This window comes from Lacerta agilis, chromosome 1 (genome assembly GCF_009819535.1).
Source record: "Lacerta agilis isolate rLacAgi1 chromosome 1, rLacAgi1.pri, whole genome shotgun sequence".
NCBI lineage: Eukaryota > Metazoa > Chordata > Lepidosauria > Squamata > Lacertidae > Lacerta > Lacerta agilis.
Genome location: NC_046312.1, coordinates 65,705,679 through 65,731,151, shown reverse-complemented (window position 1 = coordinate 65,731,151; position 25,473 = coordinate 65,705,679). Strand labels below are relative to the sequence as shown.

Here is a 25,473-nt window from a genome sequence, read left to right as displayed (position 1 = left end):
GAAATTCAATATTCATTCCCAGTTCATGAATAAACAGATTAGCCATGTCCTCTTATTCTGTTCTCAGTGTACAGTGGTACCTCGGGTTAAGAACTTGATTCATTCTGGAGGTCTGTTCTTAACCTGAAACTGTTCTTAACCTGAGGTACCACTTTATCTAATGGGGCCTCCCGCTGCCACCGCGCGATTTCTGTTCTCATCCTGAAGCAAAGTTCTTAACCCGAGGTACTATTTCTGGGTTAGCGGAGTCTGTAACCTGAAGCGTCTGTAACCCAAGGTACCACTGTACTCATGGTGATAGATTCAGACCAGTTTAACCTATTGCAAGGGTCCAGAATTCAGGGCAAGGAAGTGTTCACACAACCAGGGATCCAGGTCTTAACACAAACGGCATGCCAAACCCATAAGAGTTTATTGGCAGCACATATTATTACTGAACAGATTAAGGATGGAATTCAACATACTATTAAGGGGACCATTCCGTCAGTGCAACTCTTTCCACCATGTGCAGTTCTGAAGATTTTCAAAACCCTCCAGAGCAGTTTTGGGGGAGACACAGGATGTGCACAGGTGGAGGGGGGGGGGAAGCCCTGTTATGCTAGTGGGATTCCTTGCTCTGGCTTCAGCTAGCAGAATGGGCTAACTGGGTTGGCTCCAGATAATCCAAATAAGAGTCAAAGTCTATTCATTAATAAACACTCCTACTTCCCATGTGCATAAGTACACTGTTCAGTTCTTCGGCACAAAGGACACAGACTCTGTTCAGGGTTGCAGCAATTTTAACAGTGTAAGTCACATGTTCAACTTTAGGGAAAGCAAGTGATGTGTTATAAATCATAGAATTGTAGAGTTGGGTAGAAATTGTTTATATTTCTTACCAACTCTCCTTTCCATTTACTATTATCACTTACATTCTTGTGTGCTGAAATATCCAAAACCAAGCTACAGTGTTATGGAAAAAGGAAAAGTGTTCTTACTGTGTAAACCTAATACACTGAAGGATCATATGATGGAAATTCTGGCATATGCTTCATGATACTTAGCTGTTCCTACATTATAGGAAACTCTTCCTAGAGGTCTGTTTTCCACTGAAATGGGAGTTCACACATTGTAAAGAAAAGTATTTAGCAGGGGCCTAATCACTTCCAGAATGTATTAAGTGCAGGCAACAAAATCATTTCTGTTTCATCTGCTGTATGACACATCTTTGAATTAAAGGTGTAGTTTGTCACACAGCAGAACACACATCTTTGACATAAGAATAATTTTTAGTGCTCTGTTCTACTAACAACCTATCTGACAGATCATTGCAAAGGGCTGTTAATATACCAGTGTCTGTAATTATGATTACATTTTTAGTCTTCCCATAAAATAAGTTCCCTGGTGACATAAGCGAAATAGGATTAAAACAATTGAAAAATGCAAACAAACACAAAAGGACAGAGCCAGCAGAGAGAGTAAAACAAGCTGCCATCCACAGTCAAATCACTTAAGAGTGCCAACAAAGCTTTGTAAGGAATACAAATGATGCAATCTATTCAGCATCCTATTTTAAAATAAGCTCCCAAACCCTCTGGACCAAGACAGCTACTTTCTAGTACTCTCTCCCAGGTACCCTCCTTTTGTTCCATGTGCATGTCTTAAGCTTTAACACCTTGCACAAATTAGCTAACACAACACTCCAAGATACATTCAGCTATACAATGGATGGAAAGCCAGAATTAAGTTTGAATCAGATGCTCATTGTGGTACAAAAGTATTTTAATGAATCCACATAAGCTATTGAAGATCTGTAGGTGTCTGTATTTAATAACGATTCAGGTATGGATGGACAAACTATAGTTTTAACCAAGACAAAACAGAAGCATTATTGGTCAGTAGAATGGAAGATCAGGAAACAAAGACTCAGATTGTATTGGATGAGATTGCACTTCCTTGAAGACTCAGAAACAGAGTCTGGGTGTCCTCCTGAATCCATCTCTAAGCCTGGATATGCAGGTCCCAGTGGTAGCCAGGAGTTCTTCTGCATAAATTGAAGCTGGTGTGCCAATTGTGCCTGTTCCTAGATTTGCCAGATCATCTTATTATGTTTTACTACAAAATGCTGTATATGGGGCTCCCTTTGAAGACTGTTCAGAAACCTCGGAAGCATGTGACTCCCGTGTAACAACTGCCTTCACTAACTTCCAATTTGTTTAGGAGCACAATTCAAAGTGTTGGCCACCTTGCCCACAAATCCCTCTATAGCTTGGAATCAGATTGCTTTAAAAGACCACATTCTCTCATATGAACCTGCCTGGAGTTTGTTATCTTCCAGAGTGGGTCCTTCTCACAGTCACCCCAGTATACGAGGCACATATGTATTATGTATTGTGGTTGGTTTTGTTGTCAGTTGCCCTGTGTGGCATGGAAGCATCTGTATAGGATAGGATTTAAATAAATTTGGCAGCAGCATGAGGAAAGGGCCTTCTCAATAACTGAACCCAAGCAGCGGGGCTTCCTCTATGGAGAGGTCTGCTTTGACTTTCTGTTATCAGGGCTTTTGGCCTGTGGGCTGACTTTATTTATGGCTTGCCTTAATATTTTAATGTGGCCTTGTTGGTGTCATTGATTTATTTTACTGATAATGAATGGATTGGCACCCCACAACAGCAAATTTTTATATTTCATTGTGGAGCAATTATTTTCAATATGGGTTTGTTTCATTACTCGTTTTAAAGAAAGCCATTATTGACTCACAATGTGCAAACCTATTTTAAGGCTTTTATTTGGACAGCTGAAGTCTCATTTCAAAGCAAACTGACACAGCTATCCAGTAACTAAAGTATGGGGTTATAACTTGCATGAACCAGCAATTCAGCAATTAAACTGAGACTGGGATTAAGTCCAAGGCCATATGTAATTAGAAACTGTCTAATCAGCCTATGTCCTTTTTGTGTGTAAATAATTTTTTATTGGTTTTACAATTTCAAATTCAACAATTATTTTCCATAAAAAGAAGAGAATGAGAAATACAAAATATGCAACATGGAATATAAGAACTAAAAAAACAAACAAACATATTTTCAGAGGTTTTCTTTAACCTCCTGACTTCCCTCCCATTTCCTTTCCTGGTTCACACACACACACACACACACACACACAGAGAGAGAGAGAGAGAGAGAGAGAGAGAGAGACAGACAGACAGACAGACTATGTCAACAGGAAGTTAAGAAGCGCAGAAACCTATAGCTTTTTCAAGAATGGACCCAGAAGTGTTACAAAGGCAGAACTTTAAAACCAAATATTTAAGTTTAAATATTTAAATATAAATATAAATTTATATCAATATAATTTAATCATTCCCATGTTAACAAGAGCCCTCTTAAATGTATGTGTTAGGAAGGAAATAAAAGTTTTTACTTAGAGAAGCACCATTATTGTTCTCCCTTATCCTATGAAACATGAAAGAGTAGGAGGAGGACAATGATTTCCCAGATTTCTGCAGCAAAGTGAAAAGCTGTAACCAGTGCTTCAACTGTCAACACATTTCTGGAAGGCAAGCCCACTGATTACATTGTCATTTAGTTCAAAGTGCTGGAGGGTGCCAATAACAGAAAACAAGGCAACACTGATATCTCACCAGTGTCAGTGAAAAATGTTTTCAGAGCTAGAAGCAGAAGGTAGAGGCAGTTTATAGGTACCATGACCTTTACAAAACAATTTTTCCCTGCCACATACTCAGTGCTTGATATACAAAATTAAGTGCCAAGGGTCAACCTTGCCTGGACAAAATTTCTTTTGATAAGGAAATTTTTTGCCTAATCCCAGACGCAGAACTATGAGCTGTTCCAATCTACCCAGAGAGACAAGGAACCTGAAGAGTCAAAAGCATTCATCATTTCACATATCCCAACTTGACAGAGATTCTAGGCTGAACCTGGGCTCAAATAAGCAATGGATGTATTAGAAAGAAAGAAAGAAAGAAAGAAAGAAAGAAAGAAAGAAAGAAAGAAAATTGGGGATGTGGTGATTATCTTCCATTCTAGAGTTTTCAGAGAAGGAAATGCTGTTAGTATTTCACCCCCTCCCTTTGTGAGAATCGTGTGACTTATGGTCTGAGAGAAGGGGGAGGGAACTGAGTCTTTGATCTCTTAATTAACTTCTCTGTACCAGACAGAATGTGACCTTCACTGTGTGTGTTAGACAGGGTTCGTTCTGGAGATAAGATGTGTGGAAGAAAACCTTAGCCACACAAGCTGTATAGTTATGTATATATATTGTAGCTTGTAGAAAAATAAAGAACTGTTTCAAGTTAAAATAGCCAGCGCTTTATTCGACCTCTGAGGAAGTGAGGGTGCTCATGACAGACAGTCTTGAGTCCAGATATTTATGATTGAGCTGTAGGTGTTCCAGTCTTATCGCCTGGCCCAGTCGGGGCACGAAGTGGGGCACAAGACCTGGATAGATCCTGGCTTAAATCAACATATGGTAGCAGAGGCGGATGGCTTCGTTCCTCCTATGGTGGCAAGCGGCTGGTTGGCGTTCCTCCTGTGTTGCAGAGCGGCTGGTTTTCGTTCCTCTGCAGATGAAGGCTGCTGAGACGTGCTGCTGCTGTGTTTGGTGAGACAGTTCGGCTGCTTCATTTCGGAGCTGTTTTCAAGCTACAGAATTGATTTACAATGGTATGCTGTTTAGCTGCCAGAACAGATAGCAGAGACGCTTTTCCAGATTCCTGCTAATTGCGCTGAGTTTGGGGGAGTGAAGTTAAAGGGAGTTAAGGCTTATTTTGTTGCATGAAGAAGTGGTGTTTGCTACAGTTAAAAACGCAAGCATGTCTTCTGCACAGTTTGGCCAGATATCTCTCTCTTTTCCTCCTCTTACGCCAGAGACTTACCCTACCTGGCAAGTTAGAATGAAAGCGCTTTTACAAAGGGAAAGGCTTTTTCATACCATTGAGGATGATCCCCCACAGCAAGATGACGATGATTGGGATGCCTGGCATGAAGCTGATCAAAGAGCCAGAGGGACTATTGTTCTGGGCGTTTGTGATACCCTGTTGGTTAGTTTAGAAGATGCTGAAACGGCAAGAGCTGTTTGGGACAAACTTCGTAATTTGCATCTTAGGCAGGGAGCAGGGAGCAGTATTCTTTTTTTCAAGAAATTGTGTAGACTGGAGTTGCAGAAAGATGGTGATTTGCCCAGCCATCTGTCCCAATTACAACGTCTTAGACAAGACCTCATCCAAAGAGACTTGACTTTTTCTGATGCTGTTTTTTCTATGCTAATGATTAATAGCCTGGATGAGTCATATGATGCTATTGCTTCTCAGTTATCAGCATTGCCTAATGATCTTTTAACACCGGATCATGTATCTGGCGTGCTCTTAAATGAGTTTGACCGCAGACAGACTGTTAAAGAAAGCCGGGGCAAAGCTGTTGAAAATGTTTCTAAGTCTTCAGCAGGAGAAAGTGAAACTACTGCAAAGGCACTGAAGTCAGTACGTTGCTATGGCTGCGGAGAGCTAGGTCATTATCGGAGTAATTGCAAGAAAGCTTCAAAGAAGAAGGGCAACTTCAAAGGTGGTGGAGGACGACGCAGACCTCAAGGGCCAGCTGCACAAAAGGCTTTGATCTCTCGTTGTACTGATAAGGACGCATACTCTGTTTTTGTTGTAGATTCTGGGGCGACGCGCCATGTATCCAACGACAGGAGTATTTTCATTAATTTGGAGCAACGACAAGGCCGAATTCAACAGGCCGATGGGTCAGAGATAAAGTCTCCTGGCCAGGGAACGATTTCTCTGCAGAATCTTAATGCAACAGTTAAGAATGTTATGTATGCACCTCATTTGCAGGACAATTTGCTGAGTGTTTCTCAACTTACTTCTCAAGGTCTCAAGCTGGTGTTCACAAAGTCCCGATGTGACATTATTAGAGACAACAAACTCATTCTTTATGCCAAATGTGTTAATGGTTTATATGTATTGCCTTTTGTTACAGGTGCAACAGCTGGTACAGCTAAGAAAACTAAACAGGCCCACTGCAACATATCAATTGATAAGAATGAGAAGTTGCATAACCATTGTATTCATGATTATCATCGCTTGTTTGGCCATCTTCATTTTCAGGCTTTAACAAAAATGCAAGATTTGGTTGATGGTATGAAGGTTAAGAAGTGTCCTTACCACATGAAATGTATCTCTTGTGCAGAGAACAAAATCAAACAGGCTTCCAAAGGTGCAGAATCAGGAAGGGAGGTTACAAAACCTTATGAAGTAATTCATGCTGATTTGGTGGGACCTCTAGCGCCCTCTAGAGGAAATTCACGGTATTTTCTAGTTCTGATTGATTCATTTTCCAGATATGTCTGGGTTTATGTGTTGCAAAAGAAATCAGAGGCTTTTCAGAGATTTCAGCAATTCTGTGCATGGCTTAAGAATGTGCACAATGAACATGTACGCTGTTTTTTTACTGACCGGGGTGGTGAGTTTTGTTCAGAAGAATTTGAAAGTTTCCTCTCTGAACAGGGAATTGAACACTTGACCGCCACACCCAGGTCACCATGGCAAAATGGCCTGTGTGAGAGAATGAACCAAACGTTGCAACAAGGGATAAGAACTCTGTTGCATGATTCAGGCCTCTCTAACCTTTTTTGGGGGGAAGCTCTGTCTTGCTTCACTTATGTCTATAACAGGAGATTCCACTCAAGTATTAAGAGTACTCCGTATGAGATGTTGTTTCAGAAGAAACCATTTGTAAAACATTTGAAAATTTTTGGTTCAGAAGTCTGGGTACACACTGTGAAAAATGACAAATTGAGTAAGTGTGGTCAACATGGTATCTTTCTAGGATATGAGAAAGGTTCTTATCGTGTTCTGATGACAGACACAAAAGCAATAAGGTTGACCAGGAGCATAGACTGCAATCCTAAATGGGACACAGTTGGTATTTTCCAATGTTACCCACTGTCTGATGATGGAAATGTAAAACCAAAACCAGAAAAGAAAAAGGTTAAGTCTGATGATACTGATTCTAGTGATGGTGGAGAGTCTGATCCAGATACAGACCTTCACAGTGCCCAAGCCTCAGTTAAAGATGAGCCAGAGGCTGGTGCAGATGAACAACCTTTGTTCACAATAGATCCTCATTCTCCTAAGGAGGAAGTGGATCCAGATGATCAGGAGACTGTAAGAAGGTCCGAAAGAACCACCAAGGGAAAACCACCAAAGCGTTTTTCTATTGAGTTTGCCAAAACTGCTGTTACTGCCAGTAATTCAGATTCTGTGTTTGAACCAACCAGTTACAAAGAGGTTCAAAACATGTCAGCCAAAGACGCAGAACCTTGGCTTAATGCTATGAAATCTGAATTGAATTCCCTCAAGCAAAATGAAACGTGGGAATTGGTTCCACAAGAACCAGGTATGAAATTGGTAGATAGCAGGTGGATTTTCAAAGCCAAAACTGACAAACATGGTAAAGTGGTCAGACACAAAGCTAGACTAGTAGCTCGTGGTTTTTCTCAAATTCCTGATCAAGACTACCACGAGACATATTCACCAACAGTTAGGTTTGAAAGTGTCAGACTGTTGATGAAACTTGCTGCTGAGGAAGGCATGACAATTTCACACCACGATGTGAATACCGCATTTTTATACGGTGTTCTAGATGAAAACATTTATATGCAACCACCAGATGGTGTACAAGTAAAGCAAGGAATGGTGTGCAAGTTAAAAAAGTCTTTGTACGGCCTCAAACAAAGTTCTCGCTGTTGGTATACCAAACTTACTGAAATACTGTTTTCCTTAGGTTTTGAACAAGGAAAGGCCGATTCCTGTGTTTTTGTAAAAGAGCACAAGCAACAGAAGTTGTATTGCATCTTTTATGTTGACGACCTCTTATTTTTCTGGAAAAATGTAAATATTTACAAAGACACACTCACGAAGTTGCAGAAACATTTTGATATGAAAGATCTGGGAGATGTGACTAATTACTTGTCATTAGAAGTTGAAAGGAATGACAAAGGTGATGTTCTGTTACACCAGACATGCAAAATTAATGATTTGGTCCAGAAATTGAGACTCACTGAGTCAAATGCAGTGGACACTCCCATGGTCACAGGGTACCAACATGACACAACTGCTACAATGTTTCCTGATGTCACATTGTTTCGGAGCATGTTGGGCAAGCTAAGTTTCATAGCTAGATGTACCAGGCCTGATATTGCCATTAGTGTAAATCTGCTCAGCAGATATTCAAACAATCCCACAGTGCAAGACTTTAAAGCGCTCAAACGCATTGTGAACTACCTTAAAGGTACTATGCACTATCGCTTGCGTCTTTCTAGCCAGAAGTCAGGTGGTCTAGAAATTTACACGGATGCCAGTTTTGGAAGTGACGCAGTTGATGGAAAAAGCACTTCAGGTATCTGTTATATGTACAACCAATGTGTTTTTGATTGGGCATGTAAAAAGCAAGCGACTGTAAGTTTGAGTTCATGCGAAGCAGAGCTCAATGCATTAACTCACTCACTTATGGACATTGAGTGGTTACTGCAGCTATGCCAAGACATTAGACTGAAAGTTACTTGTCCAGTTAATGTATACCAGGACAGTAAATCTTGCATAGCACTGATACATTCTGAAGGCTGCAAGCAAAGAACAAAGCATTTGCAGATAAAATTACAACGCGCCAGAGAATGTATTCAGAAAAATGTTGTGAAGGTTTCATATGTACCAGGGAAGGAAATTCCTGCTGATGTGTTGACTAAGGCTGTGAACAAGGAACAACTTGGTATATATGTTAAACAGTTACAGTTATGTTAGATTCTCCCAAACCTCGGGATGAAATGGGGGAGTATGTTAGTATTTCACCCCCTCCCTTTGTGAGAATCGTGTGACTTATGGTCTGAGAGAAGGGGGAGGGAACTGAGTCTTTGATCTCTTAATTAACTTCTCTGTACCAGACAGAATGTGACCTTCACTGTGTGTGTTAGACAGGGTTCGTTCTGGAGATAAGATGTGTGGAAGAAAACCTTAGCCACACAAGCTGTATAGTTATGTATATATATTGTAGCTTGTAGAAAAATAAAGAACTGTTTCAAGTTAAAATAGCCAGCGCTTTATTCGACCTCTGAGGAAGTGAGGGTGCTCATGACAGACAGTCTTGAGTCCAGATATTTATGATTGAGCTGTAGGTGTTCCAGTCTTATCGCCTGGCCCAGTCGGGGCACGAAGTGGGGCACAAGACCTGGATAGATCCTGGCTTAAATCAACAAATGCAACCATGCAAGAGTAAGCTATTAAAATTCAGGATGAAGAAAAGTGCAACTATATTCATTTCAGTCTCTCAGGAAAACAAATTTGAAACAGCTGGATTACTCTCAACTATACAAACAGAAACCTTGTTCTCTCCTTCCTGCTGCTCCATTAAAACCACTGAAATTTAACTACTGGAGTCCCACAAGAAAGAGACCATTATCTTTTTCACAAAGATGTTGCAAACATATCTTAAAAACAACAACAACTGCTGGCCATAAAAATAAAATCTTCAAGTTCAGACAGTAAAACTTTCACCCTCTTTTCTGTCCCCTCCTCAAACACAAGCTACTTTTAAGATTTATGTTCCTCAGCACCCACCCTCACTTCTTTGGATTGTTGCCAGTGTTAAAGGTGAAGAAAAATACATCATGCATACCCAACCCTGTTAAAAAGCTTTTACTGTAACTTTTGAGAAACTGAAATTATCAAATGCAACTTTGGATACTTGTTTCCTCTTAAGCTTTTATTGTTAGAAGCCAAGTTATAAACAATTGAACTGATGGGTTGGCATGCAGTTTGTAGTGGGGGGAAAATGCTGTGAAGCAGCAGGATAAAGGGAGGAGAGCAAGCTAAGTCTGGAGAAACAGACATTATGATAATCTCTCAACAGAAGAATTATTTCTGTGCAACAGTGTACAGGATGGGGGAAAGTTCCCAAATCAGGAATCATAAACAGTGGACAATTAGCGGGGACATAAAGCAAGTATTCAATAACATCCTTTCCGGCTATTTCCAGTACAACAAATGCACAGATTTAATACATTTGTTGGGGGAACAACACAAAATCAAGCAATGCCTTCTTTCATTTAGAGAAGTGTTTCTGTTGCAGGGTTACTACATGCAGCCAGCACTAGCGCTCATTTCGTCACTGGAAAAGTACTGGTATGCTTTCCTGTTCCTTAGCTTATACCATAAAATTGAATGTGAAATATTGTTGCATAAATATAAGCACACATAGGAAGTTTAACTAGTGCAAACATCACTGGTAAAAAGTGAAACTAATTCCATGCCATTTGTGAACTGACCATTTCCTTGCTGTATACCGGTAACTCAATCATTTATGTTGTCCCAAGATAAAATGGCCACAAACACCAATCAAGTCCATTATTTCATCCTAGAAGCGAACTCCTCTGCCTCATTATGGAGACCATTTTTTAATTTTATTTTCAGCCCAATCCTCTTCACATTTACTCAGACGTCAGTCTCAATGTAATCAGGGTACAATCCTAGCCCCACTTACCTGGGAGCTAGCCCCATTTAATTAAAATATGACTTAATTCCAGGGTTGTAAAGTTAGGACTCTCACTGCAAAAAGGTAAGGTTTCTGGAGCAATAATATGGAGGTGGGTCATATCGTACTCAAGACTATATAGGTTTCAAGCAGCCATTTCTATGTTTCCCTTCAGGTCATGTATAAGTTCATTTGAGTTTGTAGCTAAGCTCCATTCATTCCTAAAGTCTAAAAAAAATACTCAACCAATTGTTTATTTTTTAAGAAATGTAATCTAAGCATACAAACTAATATCTCCACCCTGAATGTAAACGAGGCTCAGATGAGCTAGCTGGGTTGTTATAAAACTTAGGCAAGCATTTAAAACACTTGTAAACACATAAGCAACTTTGAGGGTCTACTGGAAGGCACACATATTGTGTGTGGGGTGTGTGTCCTAATGCTCAACAAGGCTTACTCACTAGTAACTATACTCAGGACTGTAGTTATCTGTTCCCCCCCCCCAAAAAAAAATATTTGTTTCCTCCATCTCACCCCATACCCTGTAGGACATAACTTTATCAGTTTAAAAAAGTGCTGAGCAAATTTCCTCCCTTGCATTAAGATAATTCTCCCCCACCCATGGGGTGAGAATGGGATATAACACTACTATTGTTAATGTAACCTGTTCATATGGATCTTCCATATCACATTCAATGGTTCCCTAGTGTCTTTTATGCCACTCAGGAAAGCTATGGCCATTTCCTGCTGTAACAGTACATAATGATGATGGTGGAAGATGCCTCTGGGTCCAGATTACAAGACCAGCAGAAGAAAGCATACTTAGCGGTATCCAGAACTGGAAGGTACAGTGGTACCCCGCAAGACGAATGCCTCGCACAACGAAAAACTCGCAAAACGAAAGGGTTTTGCGAGTTTTTAGTTGACTCGCGAGACGAATTCGTCTATGGCTCTTTTTCGCAAGACGAATTCGTCTGGCGAGGTACCACTGTAAGCACCGGATCCTCGCCCCGCCGTGTTTTAAAGCTGCAGGGAGTGCTGCTGTTCGCTCCTTGCAGCTTTAAAATGCTGCGCGACGCGGATCCGGTGCGCGGGGGGCGGCGTCGGATCGCGCACGGCCATCCAAAATGGCGGCGCGATCCCCCCCGCCCCCCGGAGCCTTGCCCCGCCGTGTTTTAAAGCTGCAGGGAGTGCTGCTGTTCGCTCCTTGCAGCTTTAAAACGCGGCGCGGCGCGGATCCGGTGCGCGGGGGGCGGCGTCGGATCGCGCACGGCCATCCAAAATGGCGGCGCGATCCCACTCCGCCCCCCCGCGCACCGGAGCCTCGTCGCGCCGTGTTTTAAAGCTGCAGGGAGCCAACAGCAGCACTCCTGTTCGCTCCCTGCAGCTTTAAAACGCGGTGCCGCGCCATTACAGGGAGCTGTAAAGGCTTACCTTTTTCTCCGGTCGGGAGGGGTGTTGTGCATCGCGTCCATCTTGGATCGACTGTGCATGTCTGCGATCTCCAGACATGCACAGTCGATCCAAGATGGATGCGATGCACAACACCCCTCCCGACCGGAGAAAAAGGTAAGCCTTTACAGCTCCCTGTAATGGCGCGGCACCGCGTTTTAAAGCTGCAGGGAGCGAACAGGAGTGCTGCTGTTGGCTCCCTGTAGCTTTAAAACACGGCGCGACGAGGCTCCGGTGCGCGGGGGGGCAGAGTGGGATCGCGCCGCCATTTTGGATGGCCGTGCGCGATCCGACGCCGCCCCCCGCGCACCGGAGCCTCATCGCGCCGCGTTTTAAAGCTGCAGGGAGCCAACAGCAATGCTTCTGTTCGCTCCCTGCAGCTTTAAAACACGGCGCGGCGAGGCTCCGGTGCGCGGGGGGGGCGGAGTGGGATCGCGCCGCCATTTTGGATGGCCGTGCGCGATCCGACGCCGCCTCTCCCCACCGGAGCCTCATCGCGCCACGTTTTAAAGCTGCAAGGAGCGAACAGCAGTGCTGCTGTTCGCTCCCTGTAGCTTTAAAACACGGCGCGGCGAGGCTCCGGTGACGGTCGGAAGGGGCCCCCGGACTTTTTTTCCCATAGGAACGCATTAATTAAATTTTAATGCGTTCCTATGGGAAACGGTGCCTCGCAAGACGAAATTTCCGCAAGACGAAAAGTCTTGCGGAACGAATTAATTTCGTCTTGCGGGGTACCACTGTAAATGTAAAAAATGCATGTGAAATGTAACTAGAGTGTGTAATAAGCCTGCCAGCATTGCTTCAAAAGCAGACCAGCCATCCACATTTGCTGATTTTATCCATCATGAAATTAGCAAGGGCAGGAGCCACATATCAGGCTGTGTAGCATAGCTGTCAACCTTTTCCTTTTTTTTACGGGAAATTCCCTTGGGAAACAGCAGGAAGGGTTGACAGCTATGCTGTGTAGTAGTAGTGTGAAAGCACCCCGACAACTAACTGCAGCAAATCCCTCACATTATCAAAATGTTTAATGAGACTAGGGAACAAGGTAAAACTACACCCCCACCCTAGTATTATTGGCCAGAAGAAACATATGCAACTTCAGAGAAAGAAAAGAGGAATGGGAACAGCAGCTAATGTACTCTCCTTTGTGCAAAGTGAAAGCGGAGATTTGTAGATGACAGGAATGGGTGCCTAAAGTCTGCTTCTTCCAAGCTCTGCACCTGGATTCATGTGAACAATGAGTAACTTATTTGTACGGTATCTGCAGCTCTCATGATGCGTGCATTTTAAAATTGTGATAAGTGCCCTATTCTCTCACATTCTTTCCCTCACCCCCTTCTTTTGGCTCTGGCATCTACTACTTCTATTGACAAGTGTTACACTAGGAGATCCTGTTAAGATTCTTTGAAGCTATGCTGCCTGCAGATATTTTTAATGTCCTTCAGCAAGAACTCCTCCATCACTCACAGATGCCTAAAACAGGGAGGATGCAAGTGAAATAAATGAACTGTTGGTGCAGCAATACTGAAAGGTGGACACAACTCAAAGCCTGTTTCTATATCCGCAATGATTTGCATGCTCATTATCCAGACAAGTAGCTCAGGAAGAGAACTATCTAAATGCATAGCCTGAACAAATTGGTCCAATTCCTGACAAACAAGCCAAAATCCACCAATCCACCATTTAGGGAACTCTGAACAGAGTTTTCCCCATGTTTTGCCACACTCTCATTGTCTTGATCAACCCAACTGTGGGTTTTCAAGCAAGTATTTCAAACAAACTAATTCTGTTTTGTCAGTATGCTAAAAAAAAGGGGGTCATGCTGCTTAGTATTAAGGTTAAGCTTCTGCCCATTTCTCATCCACAGCTGTACCAATCGATCTGGACAGTAAATCTCACCTCTTGGACTGCATTCCTCAACTTGTACTGTGTGTCCTCCATCAGTTCTTCTACCTCTCGGAACATTTCATTCAGACTAGCTTCATCCTTGGGAAAGTTTAGTAGTACTTCTTCAGGCTGCTCATCTCCATCTGAAGCAGGAGCTGCATGCGCCACCCCAAAAAGGACAGCCAGCAACAGGAGCTTTGAGCCAAGCAGGAACATCCTCAGAAATGTCTCACCAACTCCCTGGAAATAAAAAGAGGGAGGAGGAGGAGGAGGAGGAGGAGGAGAAGAAGAAGAAACTGAACCCATTTTCATGACATAGGGAACACACACACCTTCCTTCCTAATTTTTAATGGTGTGCAAACAACACAATGAAAACACATTTTTCTGCAAATAATTATGCAGACTGTATTTTAAGGCATGCTGGGAAAAATTGCCAAGGGGTAAACTACAGTGCCCAGAATTCCTTGAGAGGAAAATGTGCTTTATAGGTATAGCAGGTAGGATCCAACCAAGCATATTCAATCCTCATTGAATCGTAAATGGCTTTGGGATGTAAAGAGTTTCATAATAATAAAGTTGTTCCGGGGGTTCTCACCTTAAAGTTCCCACCCCCCACCCCAAAACATTTCTGCCAACTTTGCAATTCTCCCAGGTTTGCTGGTGCTTCCCTCTTATGTGCAGGGGCTGCTGTTTGGGCTGCAGAAGCAAAAGCACTTATCCTTGAACTTCAAAAACGGATATGCAGTAGAAGACTATGCCTATCGCTGGGCATAAGCTTTCATAGACCACATACATCCCAGACCACAATAACGTATGAAGCATTTACCAGCACCCCTCCTCCTACTCCCCCAATCCCACCTCTTCGTAGTTTCAAGGGAAGGGTGTTTGGACAGCCGTCTTAAGGAGGCAGCTTTAAAAGAGCGAGGACGCCGTGCTTTTGTTTTGTTTTTAAATTTATTTATTTGGTTTTTCAAATTATAATTTAAAGTAGGACGCCGTGCTCTGAACTCAGGCGAGGGATGCCTGCAACAATGCCCGCACAACCTCAGACAACAGAAAGAACCCAGGTGCCTCTTACCCTGCAGGAATATCCCACGGGGAATAAGTGGAGGAAGACGAACCCACTTCAAGTTTCTGCAGGAGAGCAATCCCGTCACACATTAAGGGGTGGAGAGGGAGGAGAACAACAACAACCTGCATGCACGAGGGCCGTTTCCCCAGCAGCCAGCCCAGCCCAAACCTTGGACGACGACGGCGAGGAGCCCACTCCTGCTGCCCCTCTTTCCTTCCCGCTCCTGGGCGCGCGGACTCCACTCCCGCCGAGTCCGGCGGCGCTTCTTCTTCCCCACGTCAGCGCCTCAGCCCCGACCCCACCGCGCGCGCCGCCTCCTCCTCCTCAATACCTGCTTCTCGCAGAGCCCTTCCGCGCACACCCGTCCGCGCCACAAGCCCTGAGGTAACAACCGCTCTCTCCCGCCTTCCCGTAACTCCAGCGCCACAGCCGGCCTCTCCTCAGCGGGTTGCCCTGCTTGGGTGAGGGATGCTGCTTTTTCCCCACCTCCGGAGTTGGCTACTACTCCCGCCCGACTGCTGAGGAAGGAGACGCCAGAATCCCCCCCTTCGCCCCCAACAGAAGCAGGCGGCTGTGGCTTTGGCTGCTGAGCAACATTCACCGCTATTGGCTGCAGGCGAGGAAACCCAAACAGGCGCCAACAGGCGACCACAGATGAGATGAATGAAGTGGGAGGAGCCAAGGGACTGGGGTCCGGAGGGGGGCGGGGTGGCTGGTAGCTGCCCCAGCTGCCACATTGATTAGTTGGTTGGGGCTGCTGGGGGCTGCCCAGCCACGGGTGAAACCTGAAAGAGGAGGGGGCAGATTGTCACGCTCCCCCCCACACACAAAAAAGGGATCCCCGCGGGCTGGATGGAGAGGCCAGGTCAGCACGTGTCATCTGTGTGCCACAAGATGGATCTGCTCTAACCTGCTCATATATATTTTCTTGGAAGAAAGTTCATTTGGCTTTCTTTCTTTCTTTCTTTCTTTCTTTTTCTTTCTTTCTTTTTAAAAATATCTTTTGTTAAAATATATTCTTAGGTTACAAAAGTATGTGCATTGTCTCTTTTTTCCAGGTCGTTAGTGCAAGGAAAAATAATAAATTAATAGAAAGTGAACCTACTCAAGTGATGCTGATGCACCCCCCCCCCAATACACTAATTAAAAGAATGTAAGTTTTACCACACACACCCTCTCCCCCCCCCACTTCTCCCCCAACCTTATACTGTATATGCAACTCTAATGTCTCACATGGAATATAACTGATCTGTAGAAAAGTTCCCTTGGCTTTGAGGTTTACTCCTGTGTAAGTGTGGGTAAAAGGAACGCCTTCATTTTTTACCTCAAGCACGAGGAGGTGGGGTGGGGCGCCAAGGTTATATGCACAAACTAATATTTAGTCATAGGGTGCCTCCTGACAACCTGTTTATTGAGTATCCCTCTTTAATTTGGTTACAGGGAGATGGAAGGGTATTGGCTGTTTAACAAGCATTCATTCTGCTTTGTTTTCAGGGAGGTGACATGTCAAAGCCTATCCCACAGTTCCTAGTACATTTTCCTGGCATGTTTCCAGTTGCAAAAAGTCTGATCTTTGGGGGAAGTGGGCTTGTTGTGGATGATGTCCAAGTCAATTATAATCGCACAATTCAAATTTACCATTATGTGATTGAATCCCACCTGAAAATAGCAACAGTCTGGAAGCACAGTTAGTCTATTTATCACATTGTTTACAAATACATCTATGTCCAAAGTGGTTTTTCATGCAGGTGCACAATGGGGCAATGCTGTGTTGCCACCCTCCCGATACCGGTTACTTAGACAGCACAGAGGAAGGGCGGTGGCGAGGTGGTGCTGTGTGGAAGGACCAGGCTGGCTCTGCTGGTACATCTGTGTAGCCCCAACTTTGCCCTCATTGCGGTAAGCAACAGTAGTGCCACTGTCAGGATGTGGGGATACAGTGCTCCCTTACCACACCAACCACTTCTGGTGCTCATGTAAAAAACCCAAACAGTCTATACACATTAGCGCACATTACGATACATAATAATAATAATAATAAATGATCATGATTAATAGTTCATTGAACATATATCCACATTTAAGTAAACAAAGTTCACCAGTAGGTAAAGTAACAATATCCCGTAATACTTGAGCCCAGAACCCTGTTTTATCCAAGTTTTATGCAGAAGTGAGCCTTCTGGGTTTCAGTGGTGTTCTCTGAGAAGCAAATGTGCATAAGAGGCCATGCTTAAAATAACATTCAAAGCTGTCCAGGATTAGAAAGCAGAGATTCATTTGATATTCAGTTCATCATAGGTCAGGTCAGGAACCCATTTTTTTACAATGTAAAAGCTCAGGCCCTAGAGCAGTGGTTCCCAAACTTTTTGTGGCCATGCCCCACCTAAGCATCTCTAAAATCTTGATGGCCCCCCCCCCCGTGACACATAATTCTTATTATTTAAAAAGTGAACTCCTATTCGCGTGGAGGAAGCCTAAAAGGCCATCCACTGTTCTCATTCTTGAATCCCCCCCACCATGGGGCATATGCCCCACATTGGGAACCATGGCCCTAGGACAGGGGTCCCCAAACTAAGGCCCGGGGGCTGGATGCGGCTCAATTGCCTTCTAAATCTGGCCTGTGGATGGACTGGGAATCAGCGTGTTTTTACATGAGTAGAATGTGTGCTTTTATTTAAAATGCATCTCTGGGTTATTTGTGGGGCATAGGAATTTGTTCACATTTATTTCCAAAATATAGTCTGGCTCCCCACAAGGTCTGAGGGACAGTGGACCGGCCCCCTGCTGAAAATGTTTGCTGACCCCTGCCCTAGGACTAATGCTCATATTACTCCTTAGCATGCGCAGAGCATTTTCAGTACTGGTGACGCAAGAATTTGGTTATAGGATGTGACTTAAGGTAGTGTCTGGTAATAACACATAAGCTATTTCTTTGGTTCCTGTGCTACCAACCACTGTGTGACACTTTCAGTGCTAGACCTTTACCTGTCCCTCTAAACAACTGGCATGGATGCTCCGCAAAGATGCCACAAACACATAACACTCCTCAGGTATGACCTGTACACAGTAATGCAATAATAAGTAGTGCTTATTTATTTCATAACATTTATACACTGCTTGCTGGGGGGGGGAGCCAACCACCCTCAAATCAGTTTTCAGAAAGTAAAATGAATATCTGCAGAAAAGCATATGCAGTATACCATTTCAGGAACTCTTGAATAGTCCTGCTGATTTCAGTTTAGATGGTTGAATCTGAATATATAAGGAAGGAATGGCCACAGACATTTTAGTACCTGAGGTGAACCACAAAATGGTGCCTCTCCACCCCCCAGCAGGGAAGGAGGATGTGCGGGCCATTTTCGGACCCAGAACAGGATGTAACGGGGCTGGGATTGGCTTTGCTTCACTTGTGTACAGACACACACACAGAGAGAGAGAGAGAGAGAGAGAGAGAGCCAGAAATATACATGTTATAGTTTAATGTGAACACGTTTTTAAAAAATTTCCATGCATTCACAGAAAATTTAATCAGTCAGAAGAATAAAACAAGGCATATTTTAAGGCTTAAGCATTCATTAGGATACTTAGGATTTTTTAATGGAAATGAGAGCTATTGCTTGGCAGGCAAACAACCAACTATTTAAAAATGATAGGTTGCCCACTGGTGCAACTAATAGACCAGAGAAACTAAAGGACAACAGAATCTATTTCTAAAAAATAAGTGAGAATATATTTTCCCTTAGCAGACCACATTTGAATTTTGTTTTTAAAAAATCACATGGGAAAGATATCAAGGAATCAAACAGAACTACTGTTATCAGGGGTTGTGGCCATTGTCACAAGTTGTACAATAATCTACTGCTGCTCTAACATATAACCTTATTCAAATATAATTATAGCATTCTGGGACTTCCACGTCTCATCAAATGTTTGCATAAGATTTAGAAAGAAATATCTGTTCTGAGCTTGACTGTTGCGAGTCAAAACATTTTCTGTTCCTAGAACTGTAGATTGCTGTGAGATCACCTGGATTTCCTCGGCTCACACTTTAAAAAGAAAAGAAAAAGCAAAGCTAGCATTTTAAAAATTATTATTCCTGGTGGGCATAAAAACAAAAAGGGGAGACAGAGTAGTGAGTCACTCATTATGTACTGCAAGAGCTATGCAACTAACTGCAAGGAAACATTAAACCTCTGAATCATTTTCTGTCTGCCAGACCATGGAAACCTGGCAGTTCTAGCATGGACATAAGAAAACGCTTCTCTCCCAACATGTGATTTAAAAAAAAAAAAATCTGAAGAAATTTGACACTAGCTGGTTTTGAGACATCAAAAATGAGCTAGAAAGAAGTCATTTATATCTCTGAAATGTATCAATTTATTTTAAAGCAGCACATGCAAACCAAATTCCATTTGTAACATTCAAATTGGTTATCTTTCCCCCCCCCCCAAGAAATAAATATTTTATTGTATTTCGATTTCTTACATCCACCATTATCTCAAACATTTTATACATACTTTCCATTTTTACATAATTTGCAAGTTAAATTCCACTGTATAAATTAATAATTAAACAAACATTCAAATTGGTTATCAGCTTCTGTTAGTGCATTCTGGTATGCAAAGTAAGTCATAACCTCATCATTCGCCTTCATGATATTATGTGAGACACAGGGCGAAGGGGAGGCAGGGTGAGTGAATGCAGTGCCCCATTACCACCGAGAGGTGGCCTTAGTTAAATATATATTTCAGCATAGCGTGAGAGGCAGAATGAACATGCATCTGTGTTTTGATACTCCTAGGTAAAAAGTACTCATGAATGCTTGTCCAGCAGTGGGAACAGTGTGTGGCTTTCACCAATAGAGAAAGTAGCTGCATAAGGGAGCTGTGCTTTCCCTGTGTCTGAGAGACACTGCTCCCAGCTATTGGGTTAAGAGTGTTGGTGGTGCATTACAGTTGAGACCAAATGCATCTTTTGCATATGGCAAAAGGGGAGGGGGGAACATGAGAAGAAAGCATTATTTCAATCCTCCCCTCCCCTTTCTTACCTGTATACAGTGCTATTGAGGCTTACCTGCAGATGGAAATTAGTGCATCCCCTGTGTGTGGGGCACAGCTCCCTGTCATTTGAAGGTGAATGTTCACAATAGTTCCAGTTACAGGTGGGTAGCCATGTTGGTCTGCCATAGTCGAAACAAAATAGAAAATTCTTTCCAGTAGCACCTTAGAGACCAACTGAGTTTGTTCTAGGTATGAGCTTTCGTGTGCATGTATCTGAAGAAGTGTGCATGCACACGAAAGCTCATACCTAGAACAAACTCAGTTGGTCTCTAAGGTGCTACTGGAAAGAATTTTCTATTTTGTTCACAATAGCTTTGGGATATGATTTTGGTCTCTGGATTGTGTGTCATGTTAATATAAAAAAGCAAATAAATATATAAACAATGATGCCATTGGGATTCTGGAATGATGACTACCCTAGTCGCAAAACTTTTTATAATGGCAGGCTTAAGTCCTTCATATCACCAGCAGTGAAATAAGTAGGAGATAATACCACACTGAAGCAACATCACTGGAATCAATTTTAGAAAATGATTCAGTAGACCAGGCAAAGCTTTACTGATGACAGCAGTGTGTTGTTAACATCTTTCTCTGTAGTGTCATTGGAAGTAGGGATATGCCAGACATCATTCCCTATCTTAGAGATCAAAAACAAAAACAGAAAGGGAGAATGAGAGAGAGAGAGAGAGATGTTATTAATAGATTATACCACAATCTGGAATGGTTGTCACCATAATGAAGGACAAATAAGGGCAACCCTTGTATTAGCTAAGTGGGACAGTTGCTCTCTGATTGGAAGTTCCATTTTAAGAACTGTCTTTTCCTATAATAATCTGCAGTGCTTTGGTGCGTTGCAAAAAGGTTATAGTGGAGGAACTTGTCTCATCATAGTTGATACTGGTGGTGTCCTAATAGTGCTCTGATGGAACTCCATTTCGCTTGTATGCGTGCAAGTTAAACCACAAATGGCTTTGGGGAAGAGGACAAGAAGATTGTAACATGTCTGTTTATATAATCAGATTTTCCTCTTCGGTGCAGCTCATTCCTCTTTTGGGGGCTGTTTACATTTAGGTGGCCTTCCCCTGGGGAACTAACACTGCAGATGTCTAGTGCTATGCCATCTGCCTTTCATGTTCCTACATCTATTATGCCCATGGCTGCAGCTTAAATGACAATCTTGGTGGGTCGGGGGAATAACCTTTTTTAAAAATAAATAAATCGCAGGAGGTACTGCAGAGAATGAACACAGAGCCTCCATGGAATTTTTTTTTTTTTTAAACTAGAAGAAGAATAAAACAGGTTGGGTTGTTTTCATGGGTGCAGAGATAGATTTGGTCAAAATGGCATGAAGGAGAAACCTGTGACATCTTGCATCATGTCACTAATACAGTCTGCGTCTGTGTTATTACTGACAACAGTTTTGTGAATGGCCCACTTTTAATTATATTACCTGTACTTATTGTTATGTATTGAAGTTCTCACCCTAGACCACTAGGGGTGTGTGTATATAGTTCATTCTGCTGCAGTTTTAACTCAGGTCCGCACATGCAAATGAGGGATTGAAAGTGACGTTCAGGGATTGGGTAACTACAGAAAGTTGTTACTGTTGCTTTGTAGCTGAGTTCTATATAAGCAGGTTGCTGAGCCCTTCAGCTCACTTCTGTTCCAGCCTGAGAATAAACAAGAGCTGTTTGGAAATCACTGTGTCGTCTGCTGTGTCCACCCACAACTTAACACTTATTGTATTTCAGTTCCCTCTGGCTTCACTGTTTGCCAGCAACTTGGCATCCAGGATTGTGAATTGGCGAACTGCATTTCTCCCACTAGAGGGGGACTATTTGAGGTGATATCATCTGTCTGCTGCAGTCAGGGCCCACAAGCTCCTGCTATTCAAAGAATCTCATTTGTGTGTTATTTTATTTCTTACATTTCTATGCCTTCTTTCATCCAAGGATCACAGGGCAGTTTACAATATAAGAACACAAAAATACACAACATAGTAACAAACAGAAACAGTAACTCTCCCCCCCCCCAACACATAGGTTGTTTAAGGCCTGGGAGAAGAGGAACATCCCCCCCCCTAATGCCTAAAGATATGTAGTTCAAAAGAAAGCAGTGTAATACATTTGGCACCAGCTTGGCTGCAGGAGTTGCTGGAAGGAGTCATACAAGGCACTATCCAACTATCTTAGGAACTCCACTCCAGATTTGTGTAGGGTTTACCCCTTATCCTTTTGTTGTCCTGAAGATATCCTGCAAGGCAGTGGAGGTATAGGAACAGTTTCCCTAGAGGGGCTACCTTTCCAGTTTGACAAGCCCCATCTGATCTTCAGCCCAGGTGATTTAATTTTCAACAACAACAAAAATTCAGAGAAAACAAGCCATCCAAGGAGTAAATGACTTCTGTTGAACATCGACCAATACGTTATTGAGCTCATAGCAGAGTGATTTCTGAAATGCCAACTGAGAACTATTTCTGGCTGGCTGGAATCCATTTGGAGCAGCCCAACAAAAGATATAATGGGAGGGGGTGAAATAAGGGTGTAAATATGCATCTAGTGAAGTTCATGGAGCCAAGCGCTTTGAGCAAGAGCACTTAGGCTAGAACCTAAGGTTGTAACACATAATAATTTACTTGGAACAGCTTCCCCATTTGTATTTCTGGGGCATCTGCCCTGAGCCAATATCAGCAGTTCAATAATGGTGCAAATGGAACAGAAGAAGACAAGTACAAAAGGAATAAATAGAAGTTGAACGATCCTCACTGATGCAGCTACAAGCTTGTTTACACTTTAATTCCACTTGCTGTCTCCTAGGTTGATATAATCCAGTTTACTAAACCAGATAATGAACAGCCAGTCTGGTAAATTTCACTAGTTAGTGATCCTAAACTTTTTAGTGGGGAGGGAATTGAAGAAACTTGAAACAATCGTTACAATTTATGTATTTTTAAATAAAAATATTTTAAAACAATTATTATTTTAAAAAGTGCTTGGGGGGGGGTCAGTGTGCTCCTGTCCAGAGCATTGTTGAGTATCCTGGAAACTAACTAAAACAGAGGTTCTTGTTCTCTTGTCCCAAATGGAATTTGCCTTTATGACTTTAAAGAAAAAGCATTCAGTGTTGAAGTTTAAAAAGGTATGGTATTTTTAAAGGAGTTTTTAAAATTTGCATCTGACCACATAGGTTACAGTGGCTCCCAAACTTCCCCCCAAACAGACTACTTGAAAATTGCTGAGGGTCCTGTCCTGGCAAACCACTTAAAATGATTTTTTCTGCCTGTTGTAGCAATTGTAACATGCTGTGCCAGATGCTACAATCATAACATGCTGCGCTAAATGCTACATAAGAACTTGTCACGATTCTTAAGGTTTGCATGTGGTAGATCTAGTGAAGAGCAGTTTCACAGTTTTGATGAAAAAAACACCACCACTATCCATATTCTTTTTGCTGCTTTCCTTCTCTTCTGGATGCCTGAGGTGTAGTTTCCTACCACCACAAATTCTGTGAAAAACATAAAAATTCTGAAGCACCAGAAACTGACAGCAAGAAAAATGGTGCATAAACAATAGGTTGGTTGTGCAAATTAATGTCATTCTGTTAAAAGTCGATTCATCTAACTAAACATGCTTAGCACTGGCACTGCTTCACCCTTATGATTCTGGGCCAAACTAGCAGTCATGTTAAATGTATGAGTGTAATTAATGTGCACCATTATTGTTAAGAAAATAGGGAGCTTGGGAAGCCCTGAGAACTTTAAACCTTTCCTTGGAATGGGCCTGGCAAAAGTCCCATCTCTGAAGCTGTCCTGAAGCTCTTGATTCCTAAGAAGGGTGTGAACGGAAAACAGAATAGTATGATTGTGTCAGAAGGCCCAAGGCAGATTTTTTGAGGGATGCAAGACTTTAGCATGTTGTTGTTGCAGCACTGGCCAAACATATTCACAGCTACTGGGGGTAGAGTACCCATAATTTTCAATTATTTGCTTTATTTCTTTTATTGAAGGTTACCATACAAATAAGTCAATTTTAGAGAAATTAAACAATATGAATAAATGTTCTCATATCACCACAGTAAACAAATCTCAGAGAAAAGAGAGCTAAATATTGACTGAAGAAGAAATAAAATAGTGGCATAATAGATTAGGCATGTATCTACCTGCTGCAAAAGTCAGTAAATAGTGTGTGCTTTTGTTCTGAGCAACATGCAAGTTCTACAACTCAAAGAACAGTTGAGCTGGCATTTTCCAACCATGGAAAAAGGGGAAAAACATTGATCAAGATTAAATGAAAATGCATAAAGGAAGTTACTAATTCCCACCTTTCACACTACCACAATTGCTACCACTCATCTTCTGAAATATGTAGCAACTCTATGGTAACATAAAGATAACTTGGATAATAAAATTGAAATATGCCGGTGTGGTATATTTCTTTAAAGAATGCATTATTACTTCAGTGCCATCTGGTGGATTCTGCATGTAACAGGTTTAAATGTCAACTTCCACAGAGAGACCCAGGTGACCTCAGTGGTTCAGAGTGTCTTTTACCAGCTTAACATGGTAAGACAGCATAGCCAATTCTAGAAAAAGGATGGGGTGACTATTGTCATCTATGGGCTGATAACCTCCAGATTGGATTACTGCAATGTGCTCTATTTGGGACTGCCCTTGAGGTTCGTCAAGAAGTGTTGCAGTGTGATTGCTCATTGGGGTAGACCATCACCATCGTATTAAGCTGCTGCTGAAAGAATTGCACTGGCTGCCAATTAGCTACTGGACTAAGTTCAAGGTGCAAGCACTGGTGTGCAAAGCCCTATACAGCTTGGGACCAGCATACCTAAAAGATAGTCTCGCCTCTTGCATACCAAACTGACCACTGCACTGTGCAGGAGAGGTCCTCCAGCAGATATTATCTGTCCCACACAATACAGGAAGGAACCAGGCCTTTAGTGTGGTGACAGCTAGCCTTCTGAATTCTCTCCTGTTACATTTTTTTAATAATAATATTTATTAAGGTTTTACAACATACATACATAAAACAAAACTACATAAACAACAAATAAAAACAAAACATAATAACATACGTAATTCTTATACTGTACCTAATATTACTTCCTCACATTGTGGTGGGACTTCTGCCCCCTCCTCCTGCGTCCCTTGCGAATACCTTTTCGTAACTTCTTAAATCCCAAACACTCATAATCTACCTTCTGATTACTAAAATTCCTTAATATCTTATACCTCTTAACCTATATTATAACATTGCCTAAATAATTAAACTTAATCTTATCTTACTCCTATCATCTTAAAACTTAATCATCTACCTTCTACTCAACAGCCTATTTTATCCTCAAATTATATTTAACTTTCAATCATTCTCTCCTGTTACATTTTAGACAGGTGCCATCTCTATTGTCTTTTCAACACCTACTGAAGTCCTTTCTCTTTTAACAAGCTTTAAAAGTGAA

The 25,473-nt window shown here is 42.2% G+C and overlaps 1 protein-coding gene across 5 annotated transcripts in view; it reads right to left on the bottom strand.

The window, feature by feature from the left end:
- Positions 1-15,578, bottom strand: part of DKK3 (dickkopf WNT signaling pathway inhibitor 3) — a 32,020-nt gene extending 16,442 nt beyond the window's left edge. Inside the window, exons 1-2 of one of the 5 annotated variants that reach the window (XM_033152448.1) lie at positions 15,452-15,578; positions 13,884-14,111 (exon numbers count right to left, since the gene is read on the bottom strand). In XM_033152448.1, coding sequence (XP_033008339.1) covers positions 13,884-14,111; positions 15,452-15,541 — 318 coding nt within the window. In that variant the 5' untranslated portion in view covers positions 15,542-15,578. Of the gene's footprint in view, positions 1-13,883; positions 14,112-15,066; positions 15,173-15,275; positions 15,348-15,451 lie in introns of those variants that run through there. The other 4 variants (XM_033152465.1, XM_033152483.1, XM_033152475.1 and 1 more) reach the window with 4 other exon arrangements.
- Positions 15,579-25,473: the final 9,895 nt, after the last annotated feature.